At 33.3% G+C, this 19,609-nt stretch overlaps 1 protein-coding gene across 9 annotated transcripts in view; it reads right to left on the bottom strand.

The window, feature by feature from the left end:
• Positions 1–19,609, bottom strand: part of LOC138318981 (SPARC-related modular calcium-binding protein 1-like) — a 66,067-nt gene that overhangs the window by 20,895 nt on the left and 25,563 nt on the right. For 8 of the 9 annotated variants that reach the window (XM_069261850.1, XM_069261844.1, XM_069261846.1 and 5 more), the window contains exon 2: positions 6,719–6,890. In XM_069261850.1, the coding sequence (XP_069117951.1) occupies positions 6,719–6,890 (172 nt within the window). Of the gene's footprint in view, positions 1–187; positions 874–6,718; positions 6,891–19,609 lie in introns of those variants that run through there. The other variant, XM_069261853.1, reaches the window with a different exon arrangement.

Below are 19,609 nucleotides of genomic sequence, written 5' to 3'. Positions count from 1 at the left end.
AAAAGAGGGGGATCACGTCTCAGAAATGCAAATAAGCACCAACGGAACATAACAAAGAAAGTGGTGGTTGTTTTATTTTGGATAACAAAAACAGCACCAAAAACAACCTATAATTATATATCAGATTTTTCACACCAATAAATAGACATTTAGAAACATTGTTTAAACCTCTTATTCATATCATTACCTGTTTGAATTGCGAATATTCCATTGAGTATCATGACAGAAAGTAAAAAGGATCCACTGTACCCAACTGAGCTAAAAATACCTCTGTGGGTAAATAGCTTGGAATTCTGTGAGAAAGACATGATGTCAATGTCCAGCACCACTCACAACGCATGGGATTCCCACCACATACTGCGTACATGTATTGTTATAACTGGCAATATCCAAAAATAAATTGTTGGAGCACGAGGCAGCGTACCAAAACTTTGATTAACGTGTGATGACCTATGGCAGAGGAATCCTCAAACAGCATCAGAAAAGTACATTTGCTTTGGTCATAAACAGAAACACTTTTGATGTCGATGTTTACAAGAATACAACATCTGCATTTATATTATCTAACAAAGTTAATCTTTGGAGAAGGTAATATGAATAAAACGGAAACATTTGTCTCAACTTCTGAAATATATAAGTATAACAAATTCCAATAGAATGTTCATGCTGTTGTTTGGTTCCTGGGATGAGATTTGGTAAAAGGTCATGCACCAATTGCAATATGTCTTATATGATGACATGTCAGCGAAGATTTTCGGAAAACAATAAACTCCGTATCCAAAGTCAATAACTCAATGTCGGGGAACGTCTCTATCAACGGCTTGGTCCATGATTACTGAACTTCATTTCGGATTATAACATTTATATACACCAAGTCTGAAGCCACTCAACTATAAAGCGTTGATTACCCATAGTGCCACCTTGTTATACGAGATCTCGTTAGTAACGTGACACGATCGAGTGCACGTGTAGCACATTACTATGCACAACCACATAATTCACAGCAGGCTTTGTTATACACTAGGTACATAGGTAGGTAATCTTCCCTGTTGTCTACACTACACGTTATTCGCGTCTATTAAAGCACCCAAAATTACAAAAAATACATAGGAAATCAGAGAATTGTAAAATTTTGTGAGAAATCGCCTATTCAAATTCAAAGTAGAACTATTTTCACATGAATGAAAGTATACTACTGTTTAAGCATTTAACGTTTCATGGCATGTTCTTCAGAATAACAAAACAAATCCTATAGCTCAATTTCAATTTCGAAATGAGGGTTTAAATAAGGCTCTATCGAATTGGTGATATGAATTTGATGTAAAACGTCGGATGATATAGATGTGTAGACTTCTGAGAAGTGAAGTCACTATATGTGTGTGATACGGCGTGTGTGAACAGGTGTCCGAGAGATTCCACACTTTCATACCTTATCATCAACAGCAGTGTGTGCGGTAGATGACAAATGCAATGATTGAAAGTAATAATTAATTTTAATTTATTACTTTTGAATTAGAGATACAAAATAAGATAAATTTGTCAAATTATGTTATCAAATGTATGATTTCTAACCACAAAATGTATTCATAGCAGTGCTGTAGAATTATAATTATACAAATGATATTCCGAACTATAAAATAATTTAACATATCAAAAATATCAAATTATACAAAAGTTGAATCATAGCATTTAAATAGACTTTTGTCAGAAGAATTCATCTTATATTTTAGTTTCGAATTTGAAATGTTAAGAAATACAAGGAATTATGCACACAATTTCGAAATAATGTATTGCATCTTTTGCGGAATTCTTAAGCTGTGATTCGCTGATGTAATTTGACATTGCATTTATATGTCAAAGACATCACACCGTTTCTGTAGTTTCCCGTATAACATGTACGTGTGTGTGGTGGTGTCCTCCGATACAAGGTGACATGTTTACCTCATAGTGAAGTGCACAGCTGTACAAACAACTGCCAAATTAATACTGTTCCTATTCTATGTATTAACGTTCAATGTGTATATGCATAACATTACAATTGCAGGAAAATTTTTAATTTTATTTCTACTGACAGTATTTTGAATAACATATATTTTGTTTCAGACATCTTTCCGAATATGCTCCCAGTTTTAAGCAACTAGGCGATACCGAAATCATGAAGATATTGAACTCCTTTAAAATGCTGCATCGCTGAAATACAGTTTTTTTTTCAATAAAAACAAAAGCAGACAACTAGTATTTTTTTCAGTTACAAAAGATAATTACTTTACACCATTACCACCATTGAAACGTTTGAGCTTCAAATTTTATTTCAAATACAAATATCAAAATAATTAATTGCATTCCGAAAAAAATCAATGGCACTATATGGAATGAAGTACTGATTGCGCATGCACAAATGCAAAACTAATTATTTTATATATATTTTTTTGTGTTAATTAGATATGTAAGTACATGATTAAACACCAATTATTGTTTAAATGATGAGTATCATTTATGCTCTGTGGCCGTTGGAGCATCTTTAACAGTGCACATTGTTATAGAGTCATTGATCATTTTCATCCAAAAATAATGAAAAGAAATCAATTAAATGAATAAAATAAAGCAATAAATAGTAGTAAAGTTTAAGAAGGTTTTATTTTTTTCAACCAATCAATATCTTGTCAATAAGGTTATGATTATTACCACTATATCTCCGGATACCCCTTCCGTTTCTACTGTACGCTATTTTTGAGAGATATTTGTCATCAAATACAGGTGAAATTCACAAAATGGTTTAGTTATTTTATTAATTATACTGTGGATGCCCAAAGTTAAACATGCCTCTGCAATTCTTTTAATCGTCAATCTTTCTGAAATATCTACATTTATTCATTGTAGTTCAATATTTACTGCTACAAATGTAGTTTTTCAGCAGAAATATGGAGTTTATTGTTTTTATTGAGTCTAAAGTTAGTTAAGTATGCTGTAAATATATGAAATACATACACTACAGTACCAGAAAACGATCAAAAGAGCAATCAGTATTTTTCAATAATTTGGTAGTTAAATGCAAATGTTTAAGGAAACACAGAATTTCTAGCTGACCATACATGTCTAAATGTTTCTAGTTTTTATCATTAAAATGTTTATTTTACCATTTCTGCATTTCGCATAGATAAACTGATATAAATATTGTTCTGGAAAATAGTAAATATTCAGAGCATCAACGTATCACGATTGATATATCGCTAACCAACATCTCCATGTCTCCGATTGTCATGTACAGAAATCTCCTACTAATGGATATCACGTTTTACAATATCTGATTGTGATCATCATTTTTACAAAGAAATATTAATTTTACAGTATCTGTTGTTTGACTTCTTAGTATCCAGTATTCACCGAGCTCTAATATTGATTAATAACATGTCACAACGAATAGAAAGAAGATCTGTTTCTACAGATGCTAACATATATGTGAATCAATCTTAAAAACAAAACATTAATAGTTCTTTTCACACCTAGCATGACAAGACAAGTCAAATCTGGCCAAGTGGCATCACATTATATCGCAGGTGCAAAATTAAATAAGGAGTATTTGGTTCATATATACATACACTGTCATTTAATTGAATAATTTGTTGGTCTCCACAATCCACTAGCTTGTTAACATTGTTAATTAAAGTGAGATCATATTAATATATATTACGTTAACAGAAAACAAACACGATCGCCTTATTAATTGCATTGGGTTTGAGAAGTATACAAAATGCAGGACTCTTGTGAATAATGTTTACTCCATCAAGATCATCACAGTGGCTATAACTAATCTAGGCCTTTACACTTTAATGATCAGAGTAATACGATAGAATCCCTTTCGCAGTGAGACACCTCTCATAACGTTCAATGAATAAACAGGTGTAATCATTTCTGTATGGAAACAAATCAAATGATAATTTTCACCAACATTCAAGTAATAAATTCTATTAACAAAGTGACTGACACACACTATTTTCTGTCATTTTTCATATTGACACAGATGTTAAGTTAGACGCTACTATTTTCATATGCATCTGCGCTGAACGACAAGGACAGTTTTTTATATTCTTAATGCTAAAATATAATTTTGGTATTTCATTACAATTTCTTGCAACCGAATAAGTGGTCCTAACACCATTATTCAACAAATATGAGACAACAATGTCATTTCAGTTTTAAAGTAATTGATTGTGAATTAAATACATATTACAAACAGTTTTATGGTAATTTCGGAATTTTCAGTTCAGAATTAGACAGTCTGTCACATGTATGAAATGTGTTAGATTTATTTCTTTGACACGCCATTGACTTTAATATTTTCTAAATTAGAGAGGATTGGTATGAATTGAATAAAACGCTATATGTGTTCTGGAAAAGTACGCAGAACCTTTTGAGCATGAGCATATGTCAATCATCCAGGAAATTAACATACGCAATAAATAGTATCAGCTCCATCAGCAGTTCAGTTTTTGTGAATGAACACTTCGAACAGGCATTGCAGTAGCTTCGGGTTTTTTTACGTTTCCGACCTCATTTGAATATTCTTGATTTTGTTCGCTCAATGAAATACCAAATAAATATAAGTGTTCATATAATGTCTTTCTCCACCAAAGGTATCTCTAAGAAATATGTTTTACAAAAGAAATGTGGTAACGGATACAAACTTATTGCAACAAACGGAAAAGAATGAGAGAATTAAAACAAACGAACGAATAAATGAATAAATTTAACATTGCTAAAACGAAAGCAAAATCTCCAGGACAGCAATATACCCATCCAAATAATTAATGAGTCAGAGTTAAAAACCATAATAGTTATCTATAAGGAGAGTTTCAAGTTTAGGATTTTCTTATAAAAGTTAGCATATATTTGGACTTTTTCGCCAAATATCAGAATAATGTAGTATCTTAAATGAACTTGTTGCAATATTTAATAAAAACTAGTCTGCTGTATAAAACCGGTACTATATATAGTAAAGTACATCCCAAAGTTCGTTACTATTTTTAATATACATTTATAAAAGGATATTCTTAAAAATAAATAAAATAATCTGAAATATTATTTAATTCATGAACTGGAGAGGCTTTGATGTGACAGGCCATTTGTAATCACTGACGTAGGTTCTGTCCTTCCATTCAGTTAATGAGTATGATTAATGCCAATGCTATCTTTACCCCACACAATTACATATAAAAGCCACTACTTCGACACACAATAACGAAATAAAAAGCCAAAATTAAATACGACTAGAGTTTTATACCTGGAAACTGTTCGCTAAGATTCTATAATTGAAACAATTACCATGTGAGATAGCTGCTGACGGAGACGTTTATTGGAAAGTGTATTTTGTTCGTTCCCATATAGTTATAGCGTGGGTGTCACAGGGGTGTGTACAGCTAGACTGGATGTGTTGTCTTTAGAATAAAAATATGATATTCAAATAACGAGTGTAAAATTAAAATTCTAAAGCTAGTGAACTTATTGAAGCAGTAGGACCAGAGGGTAAACCATTTATCCAGCGAATTGTAACCACGTAACATTTACATGGGTCAACTTTTCCAGAAAGGAAACCAAATAATTCATTTTTTATTGTTTAAATTGTGCAACACATTTTTGACAAAATCCATCTTTATGTCTAATTATCATTATAGTGTTAAGCGTTGCTTTATTCGAAAGCGCCATTGATTTACAACAGGTATGACTAGGGGGTCGTAACGCTAGTTTGAGGACCGCTTACCTAACAGTAAGCTTTATACAGCATGATGGACACATTTAAAGCTTCAACAAATAGACAAAACGTGGGGGATCACTGGGGCTAAATGACGATCACTTTGATGTCCCATAATTAATATGTCCACACCCACGCCGATCAATGCCTTATCACCACCTGGACAGGTGTGGTATTATTTACGTGCTGATGGAGGAGGGAACAAGCATGCGCACAATTCCAATTCATATCCTTATCTTGTAAGTTGAGGTATATGGGATTAAGCATCACTAATATGTCTTTAAAGAATGGTAGACTAAGCTCTGTTGACAGTGGTAACGAGAAGTAAGGTAAAATGTTTCCGTTTTAATGTGAAAGGTTAAGACACTGTATTGCCAATATGGTTCATTATATTGTCTTTCCTTACGTGGAATCTTAAGTGAAAAACAAACAGCATCAAGGTAACGTAAACAGAAAAGTAACAGAGCATTTCACCTGAAGTATTTTCTACTAGTATGCCTAGCGACTTCGAAGACATTTTCTAAAAATGCCATCCTGACTCAAAATATAAACCAATGAAAAAAAAAAACCATGAATCTTTGCACCAGAGTAAAGAACAAAGACCACTAAAACATGTAAATAAATTAGTCCACGTGCTTGTATAGCAGGGAATAAAACACAGTTCCTGAAGATGAAGCGTCTTTCAATTATGTCAATATTATTAATATATATTTTAGTGATACTAATGTGCCAACTTACAGTTTCTTCTCTTGGTCTAATGGTAAGAATTTCTTTTTTTAAGTTTGAAATTAAATAAAAAAAACTGCCGAAAAGAGCATATTCATACAAATCACATGATAAATAATTGACAATCGAGAAACGAACAATGGTGGACTTGTTGAAGACATTCCATAACCAACATTTCACACAATCACAAATCTTCTGACTTTTTCCAGAGTTATGATTACAGATCATGTAAAAACGACATACCTGAACATACCCCTTTACTTTTGACCTTGACACGTCTATTTTCACACCTTTTGGCGCGTTTGAGATCACATCGTGACGCATACGTGATGCCATCTGTCCCGCACACCGGTCTCCGTCCCTTACCGGTACAGTCTACGCTACATTCTGTGTTCCTTAGCGACCGAAATAATACCTGAAACAGACAGATGTAATATAAATAACAATTGTTATTGTCTTGTGGTGCAAGATTGCATCCGTAAAGTCTTCTTATTTTACATCCAACACAAAATCTGAACAATCTATCACGTATTTAATGTGATAAAACGAGGAATAAATAATTATGCATAGAAAAGTATTTTGAAAGTGTATATACATTATCATAGTAAATATACAAAATGATTTTTTATAGACATGCTTTTCAACATCCATGTACATATTGTCATATGGTTTTATTATAAACTGATCATGGGTAGCATTTATATGTTGATGCTATCAATATTTAAATAATTTCATAGATCCATTTGTAAATAATAAATTGTTTCAAAAACGGAAAACTTGGTCTAATTTTGGTATATAAGGTATCAGCATGACACACTGGAAAACCTATAACAAAGAAGCTAAATATCTCTAATAGAACGTTTTTAATTATTAAACCGATATGATTTCAATCTATGCCACATGTATTTTATTCAATAAGGATTAGTCAGGTGACATCATGTTATGTGTGTACCTAATGGAATCGGGCTATATATACGATTAATAGTAAAATTAAACCCAAAAGTCACATATATTTCAGTGTAGAATTTTCACTTTATTAGTCATGAAAGAACTGCGCGTAATAAAATCAGTCCTATAGCGATTAAGTGATAGTAAAATTAAAAGTACACATTAACGTATAGGTCAAACAATGTCTGTATAACATTACGTCTTTAAACAAATGCTGTATTTTTTTTTTAGAAAAAAAAATACACAAAGTGTTATTGCAGGTAGAATTGTCCGAGTTTTAGATTACTGGAAAATGAGATAGATCAATGAACACGTTAAGTTGATGAAACGTTTCTGAGAGCCCTATATTTAGTACGGAGTACATTGACATTACACCCCCATGTATGCTATTTCAGAAAAGGTCTTTAACCTGCGATTTTAATCTTATCGATAAAATACTTGTGCACATTTTTCTGTCCTGTCATTACAATCTGGGTCTGTAAGAATGGACGCCCTCAGCTGAGAACTTTACAGAACAAAGGTTGTTTTATATTACGTGATAAAATACCTCCAACATAACGCCATTGTAACGTAGTCAAGTAATAATACATTTTGTTCTCCAGGTATTACAACCGTAACTCGCGCTAGAAACTCTACCATGTAATTGCACTTATTTTCTGGAAGTTTTGATCAATTATGTGTTAAAATTGATACGTATACAGTATTGATACTAATATAAATATCAAATAAAACGTATCATAACATCAATTTTAATTGAGTTAGAAAAGCAAAATGGATGTACTGAGAGAAGTGCAGAAAAAGAAAATGCAAAGAATAGAGTTACCATTAATAACTTGTAATTACACGAGTGTAAGCAATAAAATAGCAAGTGTTTAACCTAAAACTTCTTTGTCAAATATGTTTTTGAATATGCAATAGCAAATTGCTTTATATTAGTTTCTTGTAAGACAGCCAATAAATTCGATAGTCAAATACTTCCTTATAACTGTAAAACTATACTAACTGAAACAATAAAATAATTACTCGAAACTTGATAACGAAACCGTAATGTAAAATCGATCAGACAATGGCAAATTAAGAATAAGACAGTCTTAAACATGTTAAGTATAGACTTAGCCAAACATAATAATGTCATGATTGTGATTTGATAAGCAAAGTCTAAAATTGTTTTATGATTCCGAATCATTAGCGTGCGATGTTTCAGCACCAATTAAATAACTATTGATAAATCTGGGTTTATTTGCAATATCAAATGAGTAAAAAAAACAAGAGAACGAATAAACCTGCAAAAATATCTTTGGTGAAATATTGACTATTGCCATCTTTAAAATGGCAGAAGATGACAAACATTTTTATATTTGTAAGCAAGCAAGTCCGGTATTAAATCGTGCAGACCGGCTTAACGTGATGATTTTTTTTGTTTGTTTGTTTGTTTTCTTTTTGGAGTCAATTTATGACGTTATTTATGTATCACCTTTCTCCTTTTAGCCTGATCGTAAACACGACAGATGAATGAGATAGGAGTTTAACACTGCGTCTGTTTATGATCTACCGATTGCGATGTAAGGTAGGCCGTATCTCAATACTATTCACACACACTCCAGTCATTACACAACATCGATAATAACGCTGATGTATGTATGCCTCAACGATTCACCCATGTAATCGTCAATATTTGTCGATCAATGCAAATCTGTCGTTTATACCAGTTGATTAACTCTAGATATTAATACTGTTATCAGTACAAGGCATTTAAATGCAATTTACCGCTCATTTTGGTTTCTATCGCATCGCATTTTTTTTTCTTAATTTTCGTCCTCTCAAGCAAAAAGGTATTTTTTTCCAAACTGCGGATTTGTCAAGAAAATGCAGGTGCTAGACACAAACTTACACTGATAAGATTATAGCAAGCACCAGTGATATTCTACGTTTATTTATTTCGGCTCACGTAACGAAAACGAATATTAAAGAAGTTCTTAAGCGTTTCACTCAAAAAAACTATTCCTATAATACTTGATAATTAGTAATGATCCTGTCGAGTAGGGTACGTTTATAAGCCAGGAATTCTATAATAATCCCTTATTGGACCTTATCTGTAATGGAAGACACCTGCACAAGGAGCTATCAACATCTTTTAGTTGCGTTCTCACGTTGTACGAATGCGCACCTGTGAGTCGAAGATGGTTTGAGAAGTGATCATAAATCCCTAAATTATAAAAATGAGAACAATCGACCACCTTCCCACATAATATCCCACCTTTTCAAGTATTTTCATCCGATAAATTATAACCGTATCATTTTTTGACTTCCGTATTTTTTGTGGATTGGTTAGATTTGCATCTCCAGAGTAGAATAGTTTGAACATCTGTGCACTACTGACAGGTAAGGTACCGATCCCATCTAATCTAGGCAGATTTTAAATATCTCGTTTTATTGAGACTTTCAAGTGATTTCATCTTTTTTAATAACGAGCGTGTTTGAAGTGACGGACTTAAACTGTGTGAAAAGTAATATTTTGACAGGCCGAATCCGCAGATGGTATCAAAGGAACTCTGATCTATGTACGGGTATCTAAGAGGCCGTAGATTCTACATGTGAACAGGATGTAAAACTAGATGACCAGTTCAGTAAACTATCCTTTTTTACCTCGTAACACAACTTCTTAATTACAAACATTGACTTGTATATCAACTGGTATGAAGAAAGACTAACTTTTCTAATTATACAATTTTCAGTTGTGTATGTTTCCGCTAACGAGATGATTGACGTCCCGCTGCGCATGCGTTTCGCACCCATCGACACCAATATTTCTAAAAGAGACGTGACATATACTGATATTGTAGTTTCTTTTATTAGTGTATCAATTTAAAGTAATCAATAAAGAAATAATTTAAAAAAAAACATACTATATTGGCAATTTTAAGACACTGCTATGTTCAAAAAATTATAAACTATAACATTTGAACCGCTAAATATAGAGACATGGGTGAATTTTCTGAACCTGTATAGTCACGTTTACAAATTAAAAAAAAACCGCTAAAAAATTATTTTTCGCGAAATTCGTGACCTCTGGCAATAACCAGCTATAATATAATTAGTATAGACCGATCCGATTGGATGGATAAATCTAGTCTAACACACAAACTAACCGATGTGAGGGAATGCTAGCACATATATAAACTCTTACTGGTTTTACAGTATCTGTTTGGGACTCAAGGGAGGTGGCCATGTATGTGATATCCCTTTTTCATCAGCAAAATCATTTTCAAATTGCAGACATAAGATTACGATATTTGTGATATTTATCTTGTCGCGTTTACATCTTTGAAACACCTTGTCATACATGTCCCCTTCTACAGTCACCGTTGACATTCATGTTCTGTTCGCATTTGCCGCCTTATAACGATGACGAGGTGGAATGTCGATTCACAATGTTTTACAACCAACTATTTCACGTATTGATATTCATGTCTTTGATACTAGCTCACATTACAGAAGATAAAACTACATAACGCTTCTTACGTAATTTTAAGTAGTGTTTCATGTTGATTTACCATTGTAATTCTTGCTGTAGAATATACCACTCTTTCGTGTATTCGTGGCTCAGTATACGATATGTTTACATGTAATAGAACAGAAGCGTGCGTATCTAAATATACTGCGCAGTGCAGGTACTGGCCGCGGTTCAGGTCTATCCCGGGCGATAATAAATGGATTATGAATCATTCCAAATATTTCTCCCTAATTTTTGCGTTTTTTGCACATTATCAGATAGTTGCATGGCGCCGAACAGAAGTCCACATTTTGTCCATGTGTCATTTGAAATTAAATCGCTTCACGAAATAAAGTGGTTATTCTTTCCAAATCAACATTCTCACGGATGAAACGTAATATTTACGACATGTTTAATTGGAATGCAAATTCCTCGATATGGCGCAGAGAATTAAATTACAATTGAAAGGTTTTAATGTTTTGCAAACCTTTTACTCAAAAGTGTACATCATCCTAGTGCAATATTAAAAACATACACCTTTAGACGAAAAAACATTTTAGTTCCTTAAACAAAATAATGAAAGATATATCGTAGACCCTAGATATACATCAGAGGCCACACCCTAGAAAGGATATTCTGAGACACACCCTCTAAGTAACCGTCAGTCGATCCTGATAAACAATAAGTTTTGTTGAGAGGTGAATCCTATTCTGGTATCTCAGTAATTGTATATTTGTAACATTTTGAGATATATTGTTATAAGTTTACACCCTAACTAAAACGTTAGATTTACTGACATCCTAAAGAAATTATCATAAATGTCAGCATCAATTAACATCCATTTTTCTTTATGAAAAGAAAATTATTTGGTGGTGTGAAGTAATATCTGGAATTGCAGCGAACGTTGTCTTTCATGAAATAAAAAATGGATTTCTAACCGAATCTGACTTTCTGTGTGTGTCAGGTAATAGTAGGATATGCGGCTGAATACAGGTTTAGCTTTCAATAATGTAATGCTCGGTTTTAATCATACCATCAGCCTGTAACGAGAAAAAAGACGCCATCATTTCTGACATTGCTTCAGCTCAGAGGATATAAAACAAATTCCACCCTTAAGTTCCCAACAAAATATAGTTTATGAGACTAAAAGGGTTAACTATCACACTAGTGTTCATTCAGGAATACAATACAGAGTAAACTCTCAATAAATCTTCAGCGGTCGAAACATTTGAAGCCGGTGGATAAACAAAAAAAGCTTAGATAAAGTCTGAATTAGGTACAAAATACAATGATTTTTCTCTTCACAAAAACATCAATTAGGGAAAATGTTTTTGTTGCTGTGTCCGCATTGTACTGTTATTCGTTTTAGCTACCACAAAGGGTATATTTTACTACTACAAGTTTGTGGCAGGTCCGTAAACCTTGATATATTGGTACTCAACTACAAGTACCGAAGTAGTTATTGAACGAGGTGACTGAGTGATACCCGACCGATAGGTTAAACCAGCCGTCAAATCCCGTTATCTCCTAGTTAGTATTAACACCTGTGCTGGACCTCTCTGTCAGCACCCTATTTGTTTAAGACTGAACGACCGTCCTGGAGAGCTCATACAATATCAATAGCCAGATGGGTATAGGCCGATACAGAGGAGATACGGGTACTTCACCAACACCTGCACACTAGATAAGACATATGTAAGGCAATCTGGCCGTTAGTAGGGAACCAGTTCGTAATAACAAGATCTCACAACAAACGTCAATACTGATTCTGTAGATTGACATACTTTAATCATAATTGTAAGTGACCAGGCTCCAATTTGTGGAAACAGGCTTGACATAAGTTTCACAAGGAAAAATAAGTGCTTTTTTGTTTCGAGAAATCAAGGCCAGATCTCAAAACAGAACTAAGTTTAAGAATGGGACTTTGGTCAAAAATAAAATACTGCAGTTACAGACGTGGTAAGACTTAGAACGCTTGTTCCAGCGAGGCAATATACTGAGATTCTGATAACCCACATGGGTTACACAGGTTCATATTGGTATGTTTTAAGATAAGGTTTGGATGTGTAGCTTGAGATGGCAAGGTGAAGACAACTCCATGTTTAACAGGTCGTGGTAAAAATACTGATAAATATATGGTGTTGTTTTTAAGTACATTTTTTGTAGTATTACACTCTCAACAACCATAAACACATCTTCGTCTAACTAAAGCAATCCTTCACACGTGTACATCTGGTGACTTTAACCCATCAGCGTGCCCAGTGGATCAACCTGCGCGTGCAATGAGGCGACCAGCGTAACCCTGGTTTTATGCACGTGATCGAGGCATCTGGACGACTGAGTTTAATGCAATGATATCTTTAAATGGAAAAAGAGTGCATCAAAAATCTTTTTTGGAGCCAGCACAATGCGACGATTTTAAACTTACATTATATTAATTGTATGTCTAACCCAGATCGTTTCATTATGCAAATACTATGCATTTGAGAATAGTTTAAAACTAAGTTATCCAGTTGGTATTAAGCTGCATGGTAGCGTTCGTATAGATGCCAAGATGCCTGAACTCACTGAAGACTTTTTGATTGCTGTTGTATTGTGATAAGGCAATTGGATAGCTGTGATTCTCCGAATCATTTATACCTAACGAGCCCATCAATTTTAAATCACACAAAATACCGCTATCAAATTAAACCACGACCAAGATTAGTTTCCATCCAAAGCTACAACAATATTTATGGAATATATCGTTGTCATCAGTGACATGCATTTTATTTTCGTACACAAATTTATTTTACAGTTTGTTGACGTTTCCTTTTGAGAACATGCAAATGCGACAAGATCATATTTGTCTTAAGATTCATGTAAAACATTGCTTAGTTCGATATTCCATACGGGAATACTATCATGTATATGTTCATGATATGACAGTCAGCGTCAAGTAATGAGTTTCAGACCCCATAATTTACGTTTTGATATAAGAGTACATAAGTACTATCAAAAGATTTTTAAAGTAAATATTCCGAAATGACCTTCATTTCCATGTTATTTTAATATTTCACAGATATTAAGCTATCTCACAAATACATACATTATACATACTTATACGATATTGTTTCTTTCAAGTGTGGTTTTGAAAAATGCACCTAACAAAGAGATAAGGTAATGGGGTGCAATCAACGCCAATGGAATATGTCAACAGATCAGATGCTTGTCTTTCATCACCAAAGAAAACGCCTGCCCTGTGTGTACGACTGTTTTGTCTACACTGCTAGGAGTGGAGCTAGTACTTTATACACTAGATAGTTTTGATATATGAATCCATTATATTTGACCACAAACTTGTTGAAGAATTCTATCGTGACAATCATATTCAGGGAAAGGACTTTGATAAATGCTTTTCTAATGGTATATTATATTTCAGAAAAAAACATCATCTTTAATAGCCATATTCATGTGTACGGTGGATTTCCATGCGATATGCGTTATTGAATGAATGGTTTGCTAGCTGGCTATCCCGCCTGGTACGTGATGTGAGGCTCCACAGGACGGGATAGATATAGATAAACACACCATGTCTCTCTCATTAACAGACAAATTACGAGACCAGAAGCTGAGAATGAAATTTATGGCGAAATGTGTGGACATAAATATGAAGTAATGTGTTCTTAATGGTCTCAACACTTGTACTTTTTAACCTCCCGTTCGGTGGAGAGTTCAGACCGAATACGATCGTAGTCTTTTAACTTGCTTGTGTATATATATCTATTAGCGTATGCAAGATATATATGATCGGGGCTACATGTACTCAACTGCTGCTCGTATTGTAGACAAGTGTTTATACACAGAAATTGGATCGACCTATCGCCTTTTATATAAGTAGTTATGTATATATGATTTAAATGAAAAGTTTAGAACCTATCTTATGTTATGGTCTAATAAATGTCTTTTTTTCATGGCTAAGATACAAGTGACTTAAGTAGCCAAAGGAAATCATGCTTAATTAAATCCACATGTGTCTTAAACACTTGTGAATCCAAATTTAATTAGTATGCCGACTGAATCTGTGTTTGTATTTTCTGTGTAAAGAGCTGATTACTGAAAGGGGCTTTGTGGCTTGGACTGATTTTGACCATAAAGTTTCAAAGTTCTATATTGAGAATCATGAAATTCATGTCACGCCCTTAAAGGAAACGGTGTAAATGCTCTGGGATTCATCGAAAACACCAGCTATAGAAATCTAGGTCACAGTGACCCGTCATACAAAACTAGGACACATCGATCCTCCATACACATCTAGATCAAATCCATGGCAATCCACAAACCTTAATGTGGATCAGTTGGGAACCACGGAATGCAACTGATTTCTAGTGAGTATGATATTATAGCATTACCAGCATAGTTTTCTAGTGAGTATGATACCATAACATTACCAGCATAGATTTCTAGTGAGTATGATACCATAACATTACCAGCATAGATTTCTAGTGAGTATGATACCATAACATTACCAGCATAGATTTCTAGTGAGTATGATACCATGACATTACCGCATAGATTCTATTAACATTACCAGCATAGATTTCCATACATTACAGCATAGATTTCTAGTGAGTATGATACCATAACATACCAGCATAGATTTCTAGTGGTATGATACCATGACATTACCAGCATAGATTTCTAGTGAGTATGATACCATAACATTACCAGCATAGATTTCTAGTGAGTATGATACCATAACATTACCAGCATAGATTTCTAGTGAGTATGACCAGCATAGATTTCTACTGGGTATGATACCATAACATTACCAGCATAGATTTCTAGTGAGTATGATACCATAACATTACCAGCATAGATTACTTTCGTCACAAGTTCCGGTAAGAAATGTAGTAAGTACTTCTTTGTCGAATGCATTCATCAACCATTATAAGCAGTGCATCGGCATCAAATTTAATTAAAACAATAACTCCAAATCATTAACATACACCAATGTCTAATCTTGAAATTGTAATAAATGCATGATGGATTAGAAGGCATTTCAGTTGTTTTTGTTAAAACATTTTTTTACCGATCCAAAGTAATAAAATCTTATTGGCTATATTGCTAAATATATAAGGTTGATAGAAATGCTATTAATTTTATGTCATGCGCAAATATCAGTGTTGATTATTCATGTTCCAGACCTAATTCATTATTTTGGTCATGAAACAATAAATAAATATATGGCACAGTGATATCAGATTAGGAAGTAGTCATAGCAAAGGGATATTACAATATGTACGATTAAAATATCATAAAACGCTTCAGCAGGTTTAGAAATTATTGTTTCATATTAATTATTATATTAAAATGCTAATCACTAACTGATATATTGAATTATAGATAAACTAAGGGTGGTAGCTCATGAACGTGAAACTTGTAGATTATTATCAACGAATGCGTTTACAGATATGATTCTTATATATTTGGACAGAATAAAACATTTAGACAAAATTATTGCCAAGAGAAAATATCTAAGGAATATTCATTTGTTTATGTTAATGTGTATAGCGTGAGTTACATCCTAATGGCGATGGTGCCGACACAGACTCAATGATATGTTACCCTGTCGTGACAGACACTTTAGTTAGTAAGCAACAGGTTTTTTTTATAATAACTACTCTTATGACTTTTAATTTTACCACACAGGCTGCTATTTGTGTTATTCATCGCTAAATATCCTTATCATAAAGTGGTTAAACTGTGATAAAAACTGATAAAAAATTATAGAAAAAGAAGTAAGTTCTGGTTCCATTTGTATAATACCAAAACATTAGTGTGTTTTATACGACCAAGTCCCATTTATTGGACACGTACCAGGTTAAATAGATTGGGCATCTCGTCTACAGGAGAAAGGCTAAATAAGATAATTTAACCGGAATGTCAAGCTGTAAATCACACAAGGTACCATAAACACACATGTCCATCTAGTTAGAGCTGTCATAACTATACTACTACCAGTCAACAATTATGTTGTAAATTTTGTTATGCATATCAGGTCGATAATTGAATATAGATTGCGAGACCTCTTAAGTCATTAGAAAAGCATAGGTTACGGTCGGTAGCGAGCCCGACGCATGACAGTCAAGATAGGCATCAACCTTCCGTCATTGCTTCACTGTAAAATCGTTTAATTGAAATAAAAACGAGTGGAAATTAAATTTTATGAAAATATATTACAAAGATCGTGTCATATGTTGAGTGCTTTGGATTTACGGTTATTTGATAATAATATCATATTTGATGACCTTGATACGCGGTGGCGTTTATATAAAATCTCAGCTAACAGCACTGATTGTGTGAATTACGACTTGTACATAAAACCCATATATCACTGAATGTCTTGTAGGCTGGTAGACATATTCATAACTCGAATACAAACCGAATATATACATCTCCATGTGAGCCTGAACTCCGATCGCAAAAAGGCCTGTATCATAATTATACGCTATCCAATACAAACCATATAGTGATTAAAAACAGAGAATAAGTTCATTTAATCCTTCGTTGCATATTCTCTTTAAGTCTCAACACATGAAAAACATCGATATACAAACTCTTAATAGTGCAAATAAAAGCAAAAAAAAACTACCGATACAATGTGATAATACAAGTATCATAGAACCAGATGATTCAGAGTAGTAAGCGTAATCTGATTAATAACGACACTTGTTATACAAATTCCGGCTCAGTACATACTTAATTAAGATCAATAGGGAGGCGATAATTAAACCACAGACACATATGACGAAACCTTAGCATTTCTGACTTTAAACTTACAGATAGCCCATAAAGAGTTCATGATATCAACCATCTAATTTTTTTTTGATCAACCTAAGTATACGTCTGCATTAACCCTAGAAACATGGACATGTAACTATCGTAGCTTAAAAATATAGTTTTTAATCAACATCAAAACCATCGAAACAAAAAGTTAGTTTTGGACAAATCGATATGACGATAAACTAATTGGCATACAAATACATCCGACACGTGGGGCTTAGTTACACAAAACTGTGATCATGATACATACATTACCACATAAGGCCTACACTAACTATGAAATGGTTGCCAAATAATTGAAACTCCTGACTCTTCTCTTAATTCAATTAAGAAAAAAAAAACAGAAACAGAATATTGTAAATAAAAATGTTCATTTCGTGTTTACAAGGAATACTTAATTGTGCCTTTCAACCTTTCGAACTTCTTTGAGGGAGCTTTTTGTGTTAGACTACTGTCTGGTATACCGTAGCGTGGTTCACAGGTGTTCGCTACTAAAAACTGTTGAAATTGAAATGAACATTAATGTGCATTTAACTTGAAATATGTTTGACATAGGTGTTATAAATGTCGTTTAAGATTTGTTCCTCAGTTCAGCCATTCCATTTGTTGGGATTTCAATTTACATTCAATTACTATGTCAGTCACACCGCTGTGCCACATCGCTGCGTTCACACACACATTGTTATGGGAAATAAATTACACGTAAATCATGTAAACGGAAATATAAACTGTTGATGTTCAAATCGTCTTTACTCGTTGCTTCAATAAACAGTTTAGGATCATCTGTATTTCGTGGAGCAGAGGCTCCCTGGTGTTGATGTCCATGCATGACAATCACTGGGCTGTCATAGTAAAGTACTGTAACAATAGGAAACTGCTGCATTATCAACTACATATTAGAGGATATTCTTTGTTTCTTGATGAAGACCAGTTATATTTATATCTAATATCAAAGTTTCCACCTTACGAGATGAATATAACTGTTATTCATCAAGAATTAAGGAATACTCTATTATTCAAATTATGTCTCTCTTCTAGGTCTTAACTAGGCCAAGTGATACCTGTAAATGTGTTTCAATCAGCCTCGGTTTTCTCGCTTACTAATATTGTAGTTCCACGTAGTACACATGGGGCATACTTTTCCAGGAAAATTAACATAGGATAATCTAATGCAACACAATATGCTTCAGCAATTAAAATTGAAAAAAATATGGATATAATATTATATTTTTGGATTGATATTCCGACCAAAACAATATTTTCACTGTAAATGCTGTGTTCTGATTTGTCAAAACAGATTTTTTTTCATTTGGGTGAAAAATACGATATATGCTTTCACCATAAAACCTTATATTTCACTCTGAAAATGTAATAATTTAAGACAATTACTTACTGTTAGTCGCCATTGTATTATTTTATTGAGTTTTTCTAAATAAATACTTTTGAAATACTTATTGTGAAAATATCTTCTTAAATCAATTTCAGTCTACTATGTTTACTTTCTAATGAAGTTGTTTGTGAGTCTTTTCCTATTTATAATAAACACCTGCATTATATTCAGATAATTGACTTTATTTCAAATGCAAATTAACGTTGAAGTTAAAGAAAAAAACAACAGTGATTACATAAATGGGTTGATAAGAAAGCGGTATATTCCGTAACCAAATGAATATATTAAACAACATGCAAATCAATTTCCTATTTGCTTCGTCAGTTTCATCAAAACGCCCATCAGATTGTCGTACGTTGTCAAATTACAGAAAAAGTATTCGCTAATTTGTTTGTTTAAGACATTTTAGTGTCGCGTCTGTCAATTTATCTGTTTTCATACATAACTCAATGGAAATGTCTGTCACGTTATGGCAAGG

Source organism: Argopecten irradians, chromosome 3 (assembly GCF_041381155.1).
Source record: "Argopecten irradians isolate NY chromosome 3, Ai_NY, whole genome shotgun sequence".
Lineage (NCBI taxonomy): Eukaryota > Metazoa > Mollusca > Bivalvia > Pectinida > Pectinidae > Argopecten > Argopecten irradians.
Note: the sequence above shows the minus strand (reverse complement) of the source record. Positions and strands in the feature narration are given on the sequence as shown.